The sequence below is a fragment of the Papio anubis genome, chromosome 1 (assembly GCF_008728515.1).
Source record: "Papio anubis isolate 15944 chromosome 1, Panubis1.0, whole genome shotgun sequence".
Lineage (NCBI taxonomy): Eukaryota > Metazoa > Chordata > Mammalia > Primates > Cercopithecidae > Papio > Papio anubis.
In genome coordinates this window covers 203,876,330-203,897,303 of record NC_044976.1, presented here as the reverse complement: position 1 = coordinate 203,897,303, position 20,974 = coordinate 203,876,330, and the positions used below count along the sequence as shown (strand labels likewise).

The following is a 20,974-nucleotide window of genomic DNA, read 5'->3' as shown; positions in this document are numbered from 1 at the left end:
AGTTATTTTTTCTTGGCTGGCTTAGTGTGGCAATAAAAGTGACTTTTTCTAGTTGGTAGTTGCCAAATAATTTGATTAGGATTTCTACTAGACAGTTGCTTTGTTGTTAAATTAAAATATTTATTCACATTATAACAATTATCATGGAATGTGAACATACTAACGATTTCACTTAATTTCTCTTTCCACATTTGGCTACTGAAAATGCCAGGCGTTGAGAGCGCACAGTGCTTCCCGAGTTTGCCCCTCAGTTGGAGAATGTGCACTGATAGTGCGTGGTAGAGACAGGCCATTGACGTGTTTGATGCGTATTCATGCCCCTGAGTGAATGGAGGTATCTGTGGTCCTCTTTCAGGGACAGGCTCATGAGCTGTGATCTGTTTTGTCCACAGATAAGGCACTATTGAACGAGGTTCAGCAGCATGTGCATTGATTCTCCAGAAATCTGGATGGATTTGTGCTCATTCATACTTTCTGTATAGACCCTTCTTGTAATATATTCATTTGTTATCTTCTGTTATCTATTCTAAATTAAAAAGTATTGTCATTAAGTATGGACCTACTTAACTTTAGAAAACTTTTGAGAGGTTTTGATCATCTAATGATATTTGAAACTAATATTTGATGTTATCTTTCTGTTTTCAAAATGTATTAACATAATTTATCATTTACTTTTTTTAGTACTAAGAGAGAAGACCATTATGTGAGAATTTGTGCCATCAAATTCCTGTGTTTATTAGATGGCTCCAATATGTCCCATAAGTTGTTTATGGAGGATCTTGCAATCAAGCTATTAGATAAAGTAAGTGTATTTTACTTTAAATTATCTTTGTTTTTAACAATCGGAGGTCAACATTTGCTCTTTATGTTGCTACAATATGTACTTCTAAATATCTTTTGTCAGGAGAAAACACAAAGTTTATGTTCTGTATTTTTAATTCAGTCTTGATTAGGTCACACTGTGGCTCACGCCTGTAATCCTAGCACTTTGGGAGGCCGAGGCAGCAGAATTGCTTGAGGCCACGAGTTTGCGACCAGCTGGGGCAACATAGTGAGACCTTGTCTCTACAAAAAGAAAAAAGAAAAAATATCTTGGTTAGTAATTGTCCAACTCAAGTTTGGTTTTAGAGAACAATAATGGTAATGTTTTTCCTGTACCATCTGTACTTTACTCTGTATTTTCCAGTGCCAGTCAAACCCGGTTATGTTTTTTGCTTGTTTGTTTGTTTTTTCTTTTTTTGAGACAGAGTCTTGCTCTGTCTTCTAGGCTGCAGTGCGATGGCATGATCTCGGATCTCGGCTCACTGCAGCCTCCACCTCCCAGGTTCAAGTGATTCTCCTGCCTCAGCCACCCGAGTAGCTGGGATTATAGGTGTGCCCACCACTCTGCCCGGCTAATTTTTTTTTTTTTTTTGAGACAGAGTTTCGCTCAGTGCCCAGGCTGGAGTGCAAAGGCATGATCTCGGCTCACTGCAACCTCTGCCTCCCGGGTTCAAGCGATTCTCTTGCCTCAGCCTCCCGAGTAGCTGGGATTACAGGCATGCGCCACCATGCCCGGCTAATTTTGTATTTTTAGTAGAGATGGGGCTTCTCCATGTTGGTCAGGCTGGTCTCGAACTCCCGACCTCAGGTGATCCACCCGCCTTGGCCTCCCAAAGTGCTGGGATTACAGGCGTGAGCCATGCACCTGGCCTAATTTTTGTATTTTTAGTAGAGACAGGGTTTCACCATATTGGCCAGGCTGGTCTCAAACTCCTGGCCTCAAGTGATCCTCTTGCCTTGGCCTTCCAAACTGCTGGGATTAGAGGTGTGAGCTACTGTGCTTGGCCCCAGTTATGTTTTCAGTGCTATATTCATATGTTGCTTTCTGTAAGAAATGGAATGAAAAAGTAAAAACTGAGAAAATGGCCTCAAATGTTAGGAATTGATTGCTGTGATTTGAGAACCCGTGAAAGATTATCCCAGGATTTCCTTCCATTGTAATGTATTGTTATTTCTAGATCTGGGTGTGTGACGTTTGTCTAAGATTGATGAAAATTCCTTATTTATTCAGATAAAAACAATCCAGCTAGGTTGTTTTTGAGCCTGCTAAATCATTTCTAAATGAACATTATAGTGTCTGAAGAACAGGTTTAATAAATCTGGGGACAAGTTAAATAGGAAGGGGAAGAGTTGAGCATGGTGCTCTGTTCCCCATGTATGTTTAAATGACAGATACAGTTACCTTTCTGACCTTGGTGTGGACGTATGGATGACTACCGAACTCATATCAGTCCCTCTGTTAAAACAGGAGTGTTCATCGTACCTCTGTTTTTCTGAAGGTAGCACATCAGCTTTATTATATAAAACCTTGGAAATAGTTTTTATGCAACAGTTCCCTCTCTGTAGCATTGCAGTCAAGGAAGATGTCCCAGAGGAAATAGTATGTTACTGGTTTTCTAAAAGATGAGTAGAGTTTAAAGTGATGGGAGCTGGGTATGGGAATTCTATCAGAACAAAAATACATGTTATGTATTTAACTATTTAGATAGCGGGTCAGGGCTAGGCATGGTGGCTCATGCGTGTAATTCTAGCACTTTGGGAGGCCGAGGCAGGAGGATTGCTTGAGGTCAGTGGTTTGAAACCAGCCTGGGCAACACAGTGAGTGAGACTACCTCTCTAAGAAAAGAAAAAAAATTCAGAAAAAAAAGATCTAAAAAGGTCAGGAAGGTCTAATCAGGTGACATTTGGGCTGAGCTCTGGATGAATTAATGAGGATACCAGGAGGGGACACTGTCCGGAGACCAAGTGAGGAAAGGAAGTGCTGCATGGAGGACGAGGAGGCCACAGGCTGGCCATTGGCTTCAGCTGTCTCGGTCACCGCGACAAAGGCATTTCAGTGAAATGCTGGGATGAGAACCTGATAGAACCGGTTCAGAAGAAAATGGGAGTTGAGCGAGTGGAGCCAGTGAGTGTGGACTCTCTTAGGAGTTTACCCTAGAAAGGGTATAAAGGAAATAAAAGGAGTCGTTCCTGGAGCAGAACCTGGAGTTAAAGAGGGGCTTTTTAGAGATGGGAGATAATTAGAGCATGTTTCTGTGTTGAAGGAAACGATCCAGTAGAGAGAGAAAAATGACAGTTAGGGAGAGGCCAGGAATAATCACACAGGCAAAATACCAGCCACTCGTACCCACTGGGATGGCTGCTAAGAAAACAAACTAAAAATGGCGAGCATTGGTGAGGATGTAGCAAAACTGGAATCCTCATGCGTTGCTAATAGGAATACAAAACAGTGCAGCTGCTTTGGAAAACAGACTTGAAAAAGCAAAATGCTTGTCTAGCGCAGTAATTCTTAAAGTGTGGTCTCTGGATCAGCAGCGACAGCATCCCTGGGGAACTTGTTAGAAATACATATTCCTAGGCCCTGCCCCAGTCTACTGAATCAGAAGCTCTGGGGGTGGTGCCCAGCACTCTGTTTTTATGAGTCCTTGTGATTCTGGAGCTGATACAGTTTAAGAACTACTGGTCTAGCAATCATGAAGGCCCAGAAACAGCTGGAATGCATATTTTTAAATTTTTAATTTTTGTGGGTCTATAGTAGGTATATATATTTATAGGGTGTATGAGATATTTTGATATAGGCATACAATATGTAATAATTACATCAGGTAAATGAGATATCTGTCACCTCAAGCATTTATCCTTTATGTTACAAACAATCCAGTTACACTCTTAGTTATTTTAAAATGTGCAATAACTTACTGTAGACTGTAGTCACCCTGTTGTACTATCAAATACTAGATCTTATTCATTCTAAGTATATTTTTATGCTCATTAGCCATCCCACACCTTCCCCCTACCACCACTACCCCTTCCAGCCTCTGTGGCAACCATCGTTCTATTTTCTGTCTCCATGAGTTCAATTGTTTTATTTTTTAGCTGCCACAAATAAGTGAAAACATGCGAAGTTTGTCTTTTTGTGCCTGGCTTATTTCACTGAACATAATGACCTCCAGTTCCATCCATGTTGTTGCAGATGACAGGATCTCATTCTTTTTTATGGCTGAATAGTACTCCATTGTGTGGAATACATATTTTTAATGAAGTCAGTTGTGGCTGGTGATTTTTAATTTCTTCAGTAGTACCCGGCCACGAGTTAAACAGACTAATAGAGAAAAGATAATTCTGAGTAAAGGAGCACACTGAGTGGAACAAGTAGGACAGAAGATTTTGAGCTGAAAGGGAATTTTATTTTATTTTTTTTTATTTTTTATTTTTTTTGAGACGGAGTCTCGCTCTGTCGCCCAGGCTGGAGTGCAGTGGCGCGATCTCGGCTCACTGCAAGCTCCGCCTCCCGGGTTCACGCCATTCTCCTGCCTCAGCCTCCCGAGTAGCTGGGACTACAGGCGCCCACAACCGCGCCCGGCTAATTTTCTGTATTTTTAGTAGAGACGGGGTTTCACCGTGGTCTCGATCTCCTGACCTTGTGATCCGCCCGCCTCGGCCTCCCAAAGTGCTGGGATTACAGACATGAGCCACCGCGCCCGGCCTGAAAGGGAATTTTAGAATTCTCAACTTCTAGTTGAGGATGGTGACTTGGTGAGGTCCTAAGGGCAGCTTTCTTGACATGAAGATGCTTCTCCTGAATGCATGAGTGATCCACCCTACTGATTCCATTTTTAGTTGCATTGAGGTTGAGCAGTATATGAAACTTAAACACACCTATATCAGAAGAAAATTTCTTAACAGAAATTATATAGAGATTATAAGATTTTAAACATCATTGGGAGTCATTAAAATCTATATGAATTTAGCTATTGACATGAAACTTTATATACACTAAAATGCAGAAAATGAGATTATGGAAGAAGAAAGGTCAGAGAAGTTACAAAGTAGAAGAGGATCATCTACATTATGTGAAAATGGTTTTGGAGGTGGTGAATGACTTTTCACCTTTAAGACATTTGAGGATGTTGATATACTCTTCAGTGCCATCTTGCTTTATGGCCAAAGCACTAATAGTTATGGTAATAAAAGCAAATCTTGCAGCTGGCTGAATTTAGGTGGCACAAGCCATGAAAAGCCAGGGAGAGCTCTCTGCTACTACGAAAGGCTCAGTGCTGCCATTTTCTTGTGTCTAGAGACACATCATGCATAGAGATGCCTCACGCTGTCTCGTACTGGGGTGGCTTCCTTCTTAGTGGTGTTTGCATCAGATGTAGATACCAGTATTCCAAATGTGAATATCACACGGGGGCACAAGGTGAGATGTGCCTGTGAGGTACATGGTAATATGTGGCAATATATATCAGTATATATCAGTCCAGTATCTCAATCTCTTCTCACCCCTGGAACCCACAGCTCCCAGTTTTTCGGCCCCTCTTCTAATTTTAAAAACACATAGCCAGGCGCCATGGCTCATGCCTGTAATCCCAGCACTTTGGGAGGCTGGGGCAGGCGAATCACCTGAGGTCAGGAGCTCGAGGCCAGCCTGGCCAACATGGTGAAACCCCATCTCTACTAAAAATACAAAAGTTAGCCAGGCGTGGTGGAGGGTGCCTGTAATCCCAGCTACCTAGGAGGCTGAGGCAGGAGAATTACTGGAACCTGGGAGGCAGAGGTTGCAGTGAGCTGAGATCATGCCATTGCACTCTAGCCTGGGCAACAGAATGAGACTCCATCTCAAAAAAGAGAAAAACCAAAAAAAAACCACGTACGTTAAACAAAAGCAACTAAGTTCAGTGTTTGAAGTGTTTTATTTAAAAATTTTTAAATTTTTCTTAATCATTCAGCCCAAAATGTCAATGTTTGAAATATTTTAAGGTGCAATTCTTTTTCTCATCCTCCTGCTTTTTGGGGGAACAAAAAGCCCCTGTACCTAATTTAAGCCTCTTATATTTCAAGTTGTCATTGATTTTTTTCATTAATCACCAATTCAATAGATAATTTAATATTGACTCCCTCCCTTCTCCTTTCCAGGATGAATTCGTGTCCAAGTCCAAAAAACGCTACTATGTGAATTCTCTACAGCACAGAGTGAAAAACCGCATATGGCAGACTCTGCTTGTACTTTTCCCTAGACTCGATCAGGTATCAGATTTTTATTATAGTTATACCTTTGAAGCATATGATTTCATGACTGAACCATTTTGCAGAAACTGTCATATACCATTTTAAAATTGAAAAAGATAATGTTTAAAATTTATACTTTAGTTCTTCACATTGAAGTTATTCAAAAGTTTTTATTAACAGAGAGAATACCAAGGCAATTAGGTATTGCAGAAATAAGTTAGAAGTTGGTTTACATGGCCCCATTTAATATTTTTTCCCTTCGGTATTTTAATGTGACATTTTAACTGTTAAATAAGTCTGATTTGCCATTTGATTAGAAAATGCAAATACTTAACTCCTAATTTTCTGTAGGTACGTTATTTTGGAGTGTTACTATTTTGGATTATCTGTACTGTAGAAACCAGACAAATTGTATCGTTTGGGATGGGAATAATGTTTCACATGGTGGGTTTCCTTGCCCTTAACTTCATGAATAGTGTGATGACATAAACCAGCTAAGGAAAAGGCCAAGTCTCTTACAACAAAGTATCTTTATCTGAAGTTATCTTTTCTCTTCCCTGAGGAGGCAAGAAACAGTTGAACGGACAATCTGATTTTTCTGACCATCTTTGCTTAATATTCCTGTTGAGAAAATAGATCGTCATTATGAGAAAGTGATGGTATATGACTCATGCAGTTTTTAAAAACATTTTTCAATGCAAAAAAATCCTTCAGACATTAAAATTTCCTACTGTCCTCCCTACCTTCTTTTAAATGTGTGAGAGAATTAAAATAGATATATATACACACTAGCCTCTTTCTTTACAATCTTATGAAGTCTTGTATCTGTGAGAAACATTTCAGTAACAGTGTAAGTATATTCAAATAAAACTATTTGGAATAATGTAAGAGGAAATAGCTAAAAGAATTGCTTCCAGAGAAGTTTTGCTGGATGTGGGGGGTGGGGAAGGTTGCCATTTTTCATCATAGGTCTTTTTGTATTATTTGATTTAAAGTACGTCATTAAGCATAAGGATGCATTAAAAAAGGAAACATTTTAGAAATGCTCAACTAGATTACTGAGAACACGTTTTTCTTAGAATGGAGAGGGCCTCCTAGAGAGAAAGGTAATGTTGCGGAGGGTGGGGAAATGCCCGAGCATGCACACCTGCAAGGAGAAGGAAACCTAGCAGTCTGTTGTGGAGCTCAGAGTTGTAAACTGTTATATCTTATGGTTTTGTTTAATCTTCATAATAGTCTTCCAAGGTAGGCCGTACATATTCTCATTTTGCCTCCAAGAGCACCGCAGTTGAGAGAGGTCAGATGTCCTGTGTGAGAGGTAACACAGCTAGTGGTGAATGATAGAGGTGGAATTCAAAATCAAGCCTAACTACAAAATTCATGCTCTACTTTACTATCTCAGGGCTTCAGATGAGTCCTTCTGCTCTTTTTCTACCAAGTAGAAGTTCTTGTAAGATAGATTTTTCTTCTTTTGTACATAATACCTATTAACTTTTTTTTTTTTTTTTTTTTTTTTTGAGACGGAGTCTCGCTCTGTCGCCCAGGCTGGAGTGCAGTGGCCGGATCTCAGCTCACTGCAAGCTCCGCCTCCCGGGTTTACCCATTCTCCTGGCTCAACCTCCCCAGTACCTGGGCCTGCAGGCGCCCACCACCCTGCCGGGCTAATTTTTTGTATTTTTAGTAGAGACAGGGTTTCACTGGGTTAGCCAGGATCCATCTCCTGACCTGGTGATCCGTCTGCCTCGGCCTCCCAAAGTGCTGGGATTACATATGTGAGCCACTGCGCCCAGCCCTACATATTACTTTTATACGCTTATATAAGTAGGTATTGTTTTTCATCTGCTGCTGAGATAGGTTCGGTCCCCCAGATAGAAATGCGGTTTTGAAGAGGAGAGGGTGGAAGGGGGAGGGATGATTTTGGAGCTCAGGGTCTTAGCCAGAGAACAGTGCAGTAGTTGTGGGGCCACACAGACCATGAGGGCAGGAGGACGAGGAGCCTGAACAGAGGGTTCAGTGACCTGAGACCTGCCCCTCTGGGATGCTGTTTCCCACCTGCTGACTTCAGTCTCTGGACCATCCCTTATTACAAGTTTTAAGCCCTGGCATCTTGGCAGATCTTGATTTGAACCTGAATTCTTCCACTTACTAGGTATGTGACTTTGGGAAGGTTTTTCAGCTTTTCTGAGTCTTTTCCTTTCCCTGCAAAAATACAGGTGATGAATAATCTTCCTTATAGATAGAGCTGATGTCCAGGTAAATTATAAAGTACTGAATGAAGGTACTTCATCATTATATTTTAATCAGTAGTTTTTAGAGTCTTTGGTCAGAGAATTGTAGATTCAATAAATAACATGATAAAAACTTTAAGCTATTTTATTTTAAATGGAGACTATTTTTAAATTAAAATGAATAACTAACTGTTTAATTCTGAACTTTTTTTCTCAGAATTTCTTGAATGGAATTATTGACAGGATTTTCCAGGCTGGTTTCACCAACAATCAAGCATCCATAAAATATTTTATAGAGTGGATTATTATATTGATTCTTCATAAATTCCCTCAGTTTCTTCCAAAGTTCTGGGATTGTTTTTCTTATGTAAGTAAAGAACATGTTAAATATTTCTTTAAACTAAGAAATGATTTTGACAGTGCTGGGGGATTTGTTTCACTTAAATAGTTGTTTTCGATTCTCAGTTGTGCTAATGTATTGACATCATAAGTTACGTTTTGCAAGATCTGAATTAATTCAGAAGACCGAAATCCCTGGCATTCATTTTGAGTATTTCATAGTTTTTATCTGAGAGTTGTTATATGCAACAAAATGAAGATGGAAAGGGCATTTGTCATTAAGAAGTAAGGGAAATAGGTGCCTTCTGTATTCTTATTTACCAAGCAGTGTCTTTGATCTTAGAAATATGAATGATGAGGAATTAATTGCATTCCTTAAAATTAAAAAAAAAAGGTTTTGGGAGATTTCAAACGTAATCAAAGTAGAAAGAATAGAAGTAATATCAGTTCATTTCCTTTCTTATTTCATCTGTACCCTCACATACTCCCCTGATTGCTTTCCAACATTTCTTATATATTGAAAATCATTTTTAAGGAATTGATACTAAAATTAGTGATAGAGTTTATCATTGCTGGCTTCCTGACAAATAGCAAATTGTTTCTGAGTTATCAGTTCTTTTTTTTTTTTTTTTTTTTTTTTTTCTGAGACGGAGTCTCGCTCTGTCGCCCGGCCTGGAGTGCAGTGGCGCGATCTCGGCTCACTGCAAGCTCCGCCTCCCGGGTTCCCGCCATTCTCCTGCCTCAGCCTCCCGAGTAGCTGGGACTACAGGCGCCGGCCACCTCACCCGGCTAGTTTTTTCGTATTTTTTAGTAGAGACGGGGTTTCACCGTGTTAGCCAGGATGGTCTCGATCTCCTGACCTCGTGATCCGCCCGTCTCTCGGCCTCCCAAAGTGCTGGGATTACAGGCTTGAGCCACCGCGCCCGGCCCTGAGTTATCAGTTCTAAATCTTGAATATTTTCTTTTGGTTCCCAAATTCACCTTTCCCTTTCATAATAGATGATCTTGTCTTCCACTTTGTGTGAAAATGGAGGTGCCTTCCTCAAAATATCTCTTTCTCCATTTCTTCCTATTTCAGGAGAGATATCCTTATTCTTTTTTTCACATCTATCCCCTGTGACCTATTTGTGTCTCCTTTGGGACCTCACCGAATTCTTCACGCTTGCTCTGTTGACTTTTCCTCCACCCAGCTCTCATCCAGTGTCTTCCTTTCTTTACTGTTAAACTTCAATGTGTGATCTTTGCCTTCCTCAAATCACTGCGGTCCACTCCATTTTCAACAGTGATCATTCAGGGATTTCATCTGAGCTGCAGACAGCCTTTCTCTTTTCCTCCATACTCCCCACTTTAATTTCACGCCTTTGCGTTGGTGGTGGCTTTCTTCACAGCTGATCCTCACACTGCGGTCAGCTTCATAATTCCCTTCCTGTTGTGCTGATAACTTCTCTATTTCTTTCACATGTTTCCTTCTCTCTCCCAACCCTTATGCTTGGTTTTATCTGAAGAGTTGCTGGTTAGCCCGTCCACTTCTCTTTCTGTGCTCCCTTAGCATACTAAAGCCCATCTCTGCCAGTCCCTACTTCTCCAGCCACCTGCAGGGCCTTTCCATAATCACCAAACTTCACCCTGTGTTAAACTAAACTGATAATAGCATCTGGCTTCCCTTTCTGATGTCTTTCATTCTCCCAGTCTCCTAGCTTAAAACCTGGGTGTCTCCATAAGCAGCAGAAGCAGCAACCTCACAATAATCCCAAAAGACAGGTTGGGGTTTTTACCCTGATGAAGAAAACAACGATTAAGTCAGTCGTCACACCACTAAGAAATAACAATGCTTTGGCCAGGCGTAGCGGCTCATGCCTGTAATCCCAACTCTTTTAGAGACTGAGGCGGGAGAATTACTTGAGGTCAGGAGTTTGAGACCAGCCTGACCAACATGGTGAAAACCCGTCTCTACTAAAAATACACAAATTAGCCAGGTGGGGTGGGTGCACGCCTGTGGTCTCAGCTACTCAGGAGGCTGAGGCAGGAGAATAGCTTGAACCCAGGGAGGCGGAGGTTGCAATGAGCCGAGATGGCTCCACTGCACTCCAGATGGCATCCAAGTGAGACTCCGTCTCAAAATTTTCACCTCTTCCCATGCTCCTCTGGCTCATCTTCATGTTCCTATAATGAAGAAAGAGATTCTGTTATTTTCCCTTGAATTGATTTTTAGATCCATAGCCTTATTAATGTAGTTTGTTCATGTCAACTCTCAAATGGGTTAGCACCGCCCCAGGAATTCTCACAAAGGGCAGGTTGGTTCTGGTGTACCCCCAAAACTTCCTGGGCTCCCGTCCACAGTAGTGCCAATTGTTACTTTTATTTGCTTAGCTCAGCCTCTCACTTGTCATTAGGCCTTGTATATTCTCTTCGAATCTGATTTTACCTGTGGACATGAGTCAGAGTTTTTGGTGTAGGCAAAGGAAGCTTTTGCTGATGGAATCAAAACGGGATTCAAAAAAGGTAGTGGGGAAGAGGGGAGTAGTAGGTAGCTTACAGAATGCCAGGAAAGCTACAGAATCAGACCTGGAAAATTGGCAGGCACAGGGGAGGCTCAGTGGCTTCCAGAACTGCAGCCACAGGCAGGCCAGAGAGAGCTGGTTCACTGGACACACGGTGCCTTCAGCAGGGCCTTGCCATAGCTAACTGTGTACCTGCTGTCTCTGCTGCCTGCCGTGGAGGAGGGTTTTCTGTGAGCTCTACTCCTCTAAGTTGTAAGTTCTCAATTTAGAAATCAGAATTGGGGTCTTTGGAACCAGGTCAAGTGCCTTCTTGTTAGTGGCAAGGAGGCTGGGAAGACGAATATCTGGCATTTTTCAGTGTCCCCCAACACTCATAAGATGGAAGAATTCCCTAAACTTGGAAGGGGATTCAGGATAGATATCAAAGAAAGGGGCAGTTGTCCTCTACACCCTTTTCTTCCTTTATTCAAAGCAAATTACCTTCCCCTTTATTTTTTAGAGAAAATAACAGTTGCCACGTAGGAATATTTATATCTTCTCAAGAGCAATCAGACAAATCTGCCTATGTCAGTATCCATCTGAGATTTCTTCCTTCCTTTTACCGTAAAGAAGTAGAATCTTCTCCAGTGCCAGAGTAATTCTCCCACTGGGTCTTTGGCCCTCTTCCTTCCTGTCTTCTTAGGCATTTGTTGCTATCAGCCTGTCTTCTATCCTCAGTCCCGCCTTAACCAAGTGGTCCCATTGGCTTTTCAACAGGCTCGAGTTGCATCCATTTTCTGTGGATATTTATACTGGCTGTTTTCTCGTCCCTCTCCTCTGATCACCCTGGCTCTCTGCTATTTCATTGTCAGACTTCCTAAAAGAGGTGCCTGTGTTCCAGAGTTTTACTAATTTTTTAAATTTACTTATTTTATTTACTTTTTTGAGACGTAGTCTTGCTCTGTCGCCCACGCTGGAGTGCAGTGGTGCGATCTCAGCTCACTGCAACCTCCGCCTCCCAGCTTTAAGCAATTCTCCTGCCTCAGCCTCCTGAGTAACTGAGACTACAGGTGTGTGCCACTACGCCCGACTAATTTTTGTATTTTTAGTAGAGACTGGGTTTTACCATGTTGGCCAGGCTGGTCTTGAACTCCTGACCTCAGGTGATCTGCCCACCTTGGCCTCCCAAAGTGCTGGGATTACAGGCGTGAGCTGCTGCGCCCAGCCTTTTTTTGTCACATCCTCCCCAACCCCACACTTGAATCCATGGTGGACCAACTTCCAGTTCAGTCACTTCTCAGAAGACACTGTTGCAGGAGTCAAGAGCGACCTCCATGAGTCAGTGGTCAGCCTTCGTCGTCTTCTCTCAGCCACATGCATGCTGCTGACCATTTTCTTATCCTCGGTTCTAGTGACACACACTTTTTTGGTCCCTCCTGCCCTCTTTTCTGTGTCCTTTCCAGGCTTTTCCTTCCCTGCCCACCTCTTAAATGGTGGTGCTTCTCTAGGGCTAGGCTTTTTTTAAATTTTCTTATTTTTATAGTCAGTCTTATCTATGTTGTGGATTCACATACTGCCTAATGCGGATGACTTACTCATTTGTATTTGTATGCCACACATCTTCCCCTGACTCTAGATCAAGGGTTGGCAAGCGACAGCTGAATTTGGCCTGGCAGAGTTATATTGGAATACAGCCATGCCCATGCATTTTCATATTGTCTGTGGCTGTGTTTGTGCTAACGTGGCAGAGTTGAACAATTGCAACAGAGACTGTGTGGCCCACAAAGCCATGTTTTTATTTATTGCTTGGCACTTTACAGAACAAGTTTTCTGACCCTTGCTGTAGACGTTTTCCTTGTAGATGATTTTCCCTTAGACTAAATCATCTAAAACGTAGATGTCTAATACTGAGTGCCTTATTGTTTCCCTCAAACTTGATCTTCTTCCTACTCTAGTGAATACCACCGCTATCTGTGCATTTGCACAAACCAGAAACCTTGACACTTTCCATGCTCTGTGTCTGATTCATGACCAGGTCCTGATCTTTCTGCCTGAATATTTCTGAGTTCTCTCTTGTCTGTCTCTGCCATTGTATCTCAGTCTACACTGCTGTCATCCCTTTTAGTGGTTGCCTCACTGGGCTTCCTACGTCCACTCTTGGCTCTGTTTCCATCTGCTCTCCACCCTGAAGCCCAGGCAGGGTTTCCACGGTGAGAATTTCAACAGGTGACCCCGCCCGCTGAAGACAGTGTCTTACGTCTTCTCAGGACGAAGACTACGCTCCTCGGAGTGTCCTGTAAGGCTTGCATGATCTTAGGCCTCTTTCCTCTCTAGTCTCTCTGTGTCGTCCATTCTCAGCTTACTACACGAGGCACACTGGTTGTCTGTTTTCTGTTGCTAGAGCTCTCCAAAGCTTAGCGGTGTAAACAATATTTTTTGTTTTGTTTTGAGTTTCGCTCTTGTTGCCCAGGCTAGAGTACAATGGCACAATCTCGGCTCACTGCAACCTCTGCCTCCCTGGTTCAAGTGATTCTCCTGCTTCAGCCTCCCGAGTAGCTGGGATTACAGGTGCGCGCCACCATACCTGGCTAAATAATTTTTGTATTTTTAGTACAGATGGGGTTTCACCACGTTGGCCAGGCTGGTCTCAAACTCCTGACCTCAAGTGACGCACCCGCCTCGGCCTCCCAGAGTGCTGGGATTACAGACATGAGCCACCGCGCCCAGCCTAAACAGTGTTTTGGTTTTTTTCATGATGTGTGTGTTGTCTGGGCCTGGCTGGGCAGTGTTGCTACTTGTGATGTCTGCTGGGGCTGAGACTTCCACATGGCTCCTTCGCTCACATATTTGTCACCTCAGCTGCAATGGCAGGAGCAGCTCTGCTGGCTGGGCATCGCTCCCACTCCATGTCTCCAGCAGGGTAGCTGGACCTCTTTATATTCAGTTCTCCAAGAATAAGCATTCTGCCGACGGGGGTGTTGGGGGGGACATGTCCTGATGGGCAAGTGCTCATCCAGCCTCTGGGTGCTTCAGGCTTGCTAATGTTCATTGGCCAGAGCAAATCACATGACCATCCCTGCTGTGGTGGAAGGAGCCTACATCGGTCATGCATAGGGAGGGTTGGTTGACTGGGGGTCACCCGAGATAACTGAGTACCACACTGACCTTTTCAGTGTTTCCTGCTTATCACTAGTCCTTTTGGTTTCAGGCTATCGCACAAAACGGTCTTCTTTCTTCCCTTTATCTGGATAATGCTCTCTCCCTTCACATCTCAGTTCATGTGTCTTCTTTTTTTTGTCTTTGAGACAGAGTCTTGCTCTGTTACCCAGGCGACTATAGATCACTGCAGCCTTGAATGACTGGGCTCAAATGATCTTCCCGCCTCAGCCTCCTGAGCAGCTGGGACTATAAGCACATGCCACCATGCGTGGCCAATTTTTTTTTTTTTTAATTTTTTATAGAGATGAGGTCTTGTTATGTTGCCTGGGCTGGTCATGAGGCACTGTACCTGGCCCATATTGTCATTATTATTATTATTATTATTATTTGAGATGATAGAATCTTGCTGTCGCCCAGGCTGGAGTGCAGTGGTGTGATCTCAGCTCACTGCAGCCTCCGTCTCGTGGGTTCAAATAATTCCCTTGCCTCAACCTCCCGAGTAGGTGGGATTACAGGTGCCCACCACCACACCCAACTAAGTTTTTTATTTTCAGTAAAGATGGGGTTTCACCATATTGGCCAGGCTGGTCTTGAACTCCTGACCTTGTGATCTGCCCACCTCAGCCTTCCAAAGTGCTGGGATTATAGGCATGAGCCACAGCGCCCAGCCTATATTGTCATTCTTAAGGGAAGTTACCTCCCCGAGTATTTAGATCCCCTAATTTTAGGTTTTCATAGCACATAAATAGTATTGCTTAAAGTTAGAATTTTAATCTGATTTGGTGTTTTTCTTCTCCAGTAGATTTTTAAGTTACAGGAACTTGTTTCTATAGTAACTGTCATGTAGAAGACATTCAGTAACTGTTAATTAAATAAAGGAATTCAATAATCATCTGATTTGCCTCTTGGAGAGGTCTCCAAACTGGTCTTCTGCTTGTATGCTCTTTTCGTTCCAATCTGTCTGGCATTTATCAGTTTATTATCACTAAAATAATGTATTATTCCAAACCACTATTATTATGGAATAATAATAGTTTCAGATTCCAGTTGAACAGTCTTTTTCAACTGGAATCAGAAGTTTCCAGATTCCAATTGAACAGTCTTTTTGAAAAACTTTCCCTAAGATAGCTGATTAAGTCTTATATAGGTTTTTTGCTATAGCTTTTTAAAGCCTCTGTAGTATAATTCCATTTAGTTTTTGAGCCTTATCTCTGTCACTCCCTGCGAAACTGGCTTTATCTCCTCTTGCTGCCTTTCCCTTAAGTTTGCCTCTGTGTCTTTGTTCTTATTCACTTATCTGTTCTCTCACCTTCCTGCTCCTTCTCCAGGCCAGTCCTTCCCATCCTGAAGGCCTCACCTCTCCTGAAGTGAGCATGCCCTTGGCTCTGCTACCTGTAATCAACCCTTGATATCCCTGGGTGATTGGTTCCAGGCCCCCCATGGATGCCAAAACCTGAAGATGCTCAAGTTCTTTATTTAGAATGGCATAGTATTTGCATGTAACTGACGTGTATCCTCCCATGTACTTCAATAATCTTAGATTACTTACAATGTCTAGTACAATGTACATGTGATGTAAATCGCTATTATACAGTTTTAAATTTTATTTGTATTACTTTTTAATTGTGTTTTTAAAATTTTTTATTTATTTAAATATTTTTCATCCGTGGTTGAACTCATAGATGCAGAACCCACGCATACAGGGGGCACACTGTACTTCATTTTTTTTTTTTTGAGACAGGGTCTTGCTCTGTTGCCCACGCTGGAGTACAGTGGCATGATCTCAGTTCACTGCAACCTCTGCCTCCCGGATTCAGGCAATTCTTCCATCTCAGCCTCCCCAGTAGCTGGGACTACAGGCACGCACTACCACGCCCAGTGAATTTTTGTATTTTTTGTTAGCAACGGCGTTTCACCATGTTGGCCAGGCTGATCTCAAACCTCTGGCCTCCAATGATCTGACTGCCTCAGCCTCCCAAAGTGTTGGGATTATAGGCGTGCACCACTGTGCCCAGCCTTGCTGTTCTTAGAGTTGAGTTATTCAGTACTTTATGTGACCTGCTGATTTTTCTATGCACTGGCATGTGGCTCTAGGAAATTATTCCTCTGCTTTCAGTCCTGCGCCTGCCACTGCAGCCCTCTTCCCACCCAGACCCTGGGCTGTTCCAGGGAAGAGGCGGCCTCCCGTCTTGGGCCCTCATAGAGTCCAGCACGGCGCCTTGCACGCGCATGGCTTACAGTAAGCTTTGAATGAATATTTATGTGATTATTTTTTCAGGGTGAAGAAAATCTTAAAACAAGCATTTGTACATTTTTAGCAGTTTTATCACATTTGGACGTTGTTACTCAAAACATTCCAGAAAAGGTGAGTTTAAGTTGTTTGTAAGAATTTGAACTTGACTATAAAAAAAGAATTTTATATTATTTGTACCAATTTTTTATATGTAGAGCATTCCTGTGATTTTTGCAATTTCTCCCTTTCCTTTCCACTGCCCCGCTAATGTGCACATGTATTAGACACGAATACCCAGTAAACGGGAATTACCCATTTACATGCATACACACTGAGGTGTGCATGAGTACATACCAAATTTATAGACAAATTACTGGGTAAGTTTTTGTTGATACTTGTATAAAATTAATAATTATTTATAATTCTTAGGATTAGAATTACTTAGGATTCTTTAAACAGGACTTCCCTTACTGCATTCTTTGACTGAATGGTAGTTATTTAACAAATGCTCATGCAAAGAAACTTAGGGCCAGACTATTAAAAGCTGTTGGGTAATTGAAGGTGATATAAAATGACTGGCATCATTTGGAGTGTGCAGTACAGTTGCTTCATGTTTCTCAGGTTTAGAACAATTTCCCCAGTAAGTTCTCACACAGATAAGCAGAAATCCTAACTAATTTTGGTTAATCACTATGGCAACCGTTGACGAATTTAGGAGAACCTGCCAGTAAGATTTGCAATAAGATTCTGTATTATTGCATCCACAGAGAAGAATGTACTGATACACTATAAACTCTAGGAGAAAACTTAATTGAAATAGTGTTCTTAAGTGTTGAAAGTGCCATAAAAATAGAAGGGAAAATAAGCTTTCCTAGAATTTTTCAGTGTTCTGGTTTTTAAACAGTGGTCTGTTTTTTATTAACCTATTTCATCCATTCTAAGACAGGCCTTTCTCCACACCGCATTTTAACCTCTAAAATCATGATAACACTTTTAAATTGATGGTGTCTTCCAGTGTGTATCAGCCAGATGGCAGTGTGTTACAGTTCCAGGAAAACTTGTTCACACCTTTCCTAAGATCAAGAAGGCTCTGGCCTTCAGATAAACAAATATTCATTCAAAGACAACAAATGTTGTCTTTCTCTTTTAAATATGTGCAGGAAAGAGATTTGTTTACAATCTATTGAGAAAGCTAAAACAGCGCAGACATTGTCGTGTTGCAGGGTAGATGAATAGCCTAAGAATAGTTTAGACAAATTCTGAAAATGAACTTAGGAGATGTTTATGTTAGATCTGGTAAAAATAGCATGTTATTTTTCCATCAAGCCCTTTTTGTACTTGCTGTATATTACACATTTTAGATTTATTTTTTATTTTCGAAACATCCAAAAAGGAGCACTAATTAGTAGAATGGAATAATTTCCACTTCAACACCTTAGGAAAAAAAAAAAAAAATCTGACCTGACATACCTAAGAAAAGGCCAAACTGACTGACTTTGTCAGTCTCTTCATTTCTGATACATAAAGTCCGTTGTTACCTAGATAAATGTAGGATTGATTTCTTGGAAGCAATCACTTAAGACTTTCCATTCTCTTCAAAGCGGCTTACTTAACCTGTACTGAGCAATTAACGATTCAAAGCAGTTGTCACACACGACAGAGGTTGTAACCGCTCAATAGGTTCACCTTTTCCGCCGCCTACGCAGAGCCGATTTCAAGACAGGAATTGCAACAGAGAAAGAGTACACAGAGCTGCTTGTGCAGGAGACTGGAGTCTTATTATTACTCAAATGGGTCTCCCTGAGCATTTGGGGATCAGGTTTTTAAGGATAATTTGGTGGGAGTGGGAAGGCCAGTGAGTCAAGGGTGTTGATTGGTTGGGTTGGAGATGAAATCATAGGGAATTGAGGCATCCTCTTGTGCTAAGTCAGTTCCGGGGTGGGGGCCACAAGATCAGATGAGCCAGTTTATCGACCTGGGTGGTGCCAGCTGGTCCGTCAAGTGCAGGGTCTGCAAAATATCTCAAGCACTGACATAGGAGCAGTTTAGGGAGGGTCACAATCTTGTAGCCTCTAGCTACAAGACTCCTAAACCATTATTTCTAATCTTGAGGCTAATTTGTTAGTCCTACAAAGAAAATCTAGTCCCCAGACAAGTAGGAGGTTTGTTTTGGGAAAGGGCTGTTATCATTGTTTTAAACTATAAGTTCCTCCCAAAGTTAGTTCAGCCTACATCCAGCAATGAATAAGGACAGCTTGGAGGTTAGAAGCAAGATGGAGTTGGTCAGGTCAGATCTCTTTCCCCACCTCAGTTACAATTTTGCAATGGTGGTTTCAAGATCAGAGCACGAAGTGTTCCTCTAAGAGTAAAAAAGAAAAAAAAAAACTTTTCTGAATTATGCTCGTAGTTGTGTATTGTCCTGTCAGCTTGCTCATTGTATAAAATGAGCGGGACGTGAGAATTCACGAGCAGGGCTTTTTACACTGATGTATATGAAAGCATCATTTTTACACTGATGTATATGAAAGCATCATTTAAGTCCTGAAGGCCCCAGCCAAGCGATCACTGGCAGTACCAACATTTTTGAGTGTGGCCTCCATAGGAAGCACTGTTTTCCCTATGGAGAATTATAGTGGTTTTTTTTTCATTTACAAGTAATGTATACCTAGGTCCAAGATCTTGGTTGCTAACACCATTCTCCAATAAAATGAACCAGGGATCGCTGGAGAAATGGCTGATTCTAAAACTAGGGCAGAAAGTATACAAGATGAGCCTGGTAGAGCATCCTGTAGAGTCAGAAGGCACGGCACACGTACACACAGTGATGTGAGATGGGAGTGCAGAGGGAAGGTGTTCCCAGTGGCTAAAGCTGAAACAGTGTGAGCGACAAAATAAAGCAGTATTGGATCACAACCCAAAGAATAAAATAAATATCCTCGAGCCCACACCGATACAAATAAATGATTGAATCAATAAATGAATCCAGGTACGGTGGCTCACGCATGTAATCCCACATTTTGGGAGGCCAAGGCGGGCAGATCACTTGAGGTCAGGAGTTTGAGACCAGCCTGGCCAACATGGTGAAACTCTGTCTCTACTAAAACACAAAAATTAGCCAGGCATGGGGGTACACGCCTGTAATCCCAGCTACTCGGGAGGCTGAGGCAAGAGAATCGCTTGATCTCATGAGGCAGAGATTGTAATGAGCCGAGATCGCGCGACCGCACTCCAGCCTGGGCTACAGAGTGAGACTCCGTCTCAAAAAGAAAAAAAAAAAGAAGGGACGGACAAGACAAATCCCTTGTAAAAAAAATTATAAGTAATTTTTATAAATGCTCTGCCCTGAAGGAGGGGGAGTATGACTTCTCACTCCTTCAGTGTAGCCTGCACAAGTGACTTCCTTCCCAATGGGATCGTTATAACAAAAGACTGTAACAAGGGCTGTGGGAGTTAGAAGCCAGCAGTTGTGGACGAAAACCAGTGTATATCATAACATCATACTTTGTAATGTTGGCAGTACAGTCACTGACCTTTGATAAATGTTGATGACATGTTGAGTAAAGGAATGAGAGAAAGAGGATTATTTGTATCTGTTTTTATCCTTCTCAGAGAAACTTTAGGTAACTGAAGTGTGTTATCAGCCATGCTGATGCCTTTGGTAAACTATTCTGTGAATATGGTTGTTTTTCATTGGTCAGTAGAAACTGGGCTGCCAGGTGCAGCCGGTGAGCACATGAGCCTTAGGGGAGAAGTGCATTTGGTAGGAGCATCAAAATAGCTTCTGATATTTCATTAAACGTTTGGGTCCTTCTGGTTCCTTCGTTAGTATATGTGTGAAGACTAAAGTTCACAGGAAAAGACTACAGGGAAATTTAAACAGTTTTATTATTTTCCCCCTCACTTTTTTTTTTTTTTTTTTTTGAGACGGAGTCTCTGTCACCCAGGCTGGAGTGCAGTGGCGCGATCTCAGCTCACTGCAAGCTCTGCCTCCCGGGTTCAAGCCATTCTCCTGCCTCAGCCTCCGGAGTAGCTGGGACTACAGGTGCCCGCCACCACGCCCGGCTATTTTTTGTATTTTTAGTAGAGTGTTTTGTATTTTAGTTAGCCAGGATGGTCTCGATCTCCTGACCTCGTGATCCGCCTGCCCCGGCCTCCCAAAGTGCTGGGATTACAGGTGTGAGCCACCGCGCCCAGCCTCCCCCTCACTTCTTAATTTTCCTGCCACTACTCAGTACTGTGTGGGTCCAGGATCACCATTAGGGAAGACAGAGTAGCTCAGAAATCAGTGGCGAGGAGGAGGACAGCACTTTGTGTGGCATCTTGCTCTAGGAGCATTTTCAAGCCATCAGAAGTGGGACTCTTGAAGACTATTTCTGACTTTTTCAGCACAAATTAAGGTAAGTGATGGAGGCTCCATTTGAAGAACACTGTGGTTGTATAATGGTTAGCATAAAGCATACTTGATTTTCAAGTTAACTCAGGTA

The 20,974-nt window shown here is 42.2% G+C and overlaps 1 protein-coding gene across 7 annotated transcripts in view; it reads left to right on the top strand.

The window, feature by feature from the left end:
- Positions 1-20,974, top strand: part of TARBP1 (TAR (HIV-1) RNA binding protein 1) — an 84,536-nt gene that overhangs the window by 49,939 nt on the left and 13,623 nt on the right. For all 7 annotated transcript variants that reach the window (XR_002519066.2, XR_002519065.2, XR_002519069.2 and 4 more), the window contains exons 20-23: positions 682-802; positions 5,959-6,069; positions 8,497-8,646; positions 16,536-16,622. Coding sequence is in view for 3 of the 7 variants with exons in the window: in XM_021931488.2 (XP_021787180.2) it covers positions 682-802; positions 5,959-6,069; positions 8,497-8,646; positions 16,536-16,622 (469 nt within the window). In the remaining 4 variants the exon portion in view is untranslated. The remainder of the gene's footprint in view (positions 1-681; positions 803-5,958; positions 6,070-8,496; positions 8,647-16,535; positions 16,623-20,974) is intronic.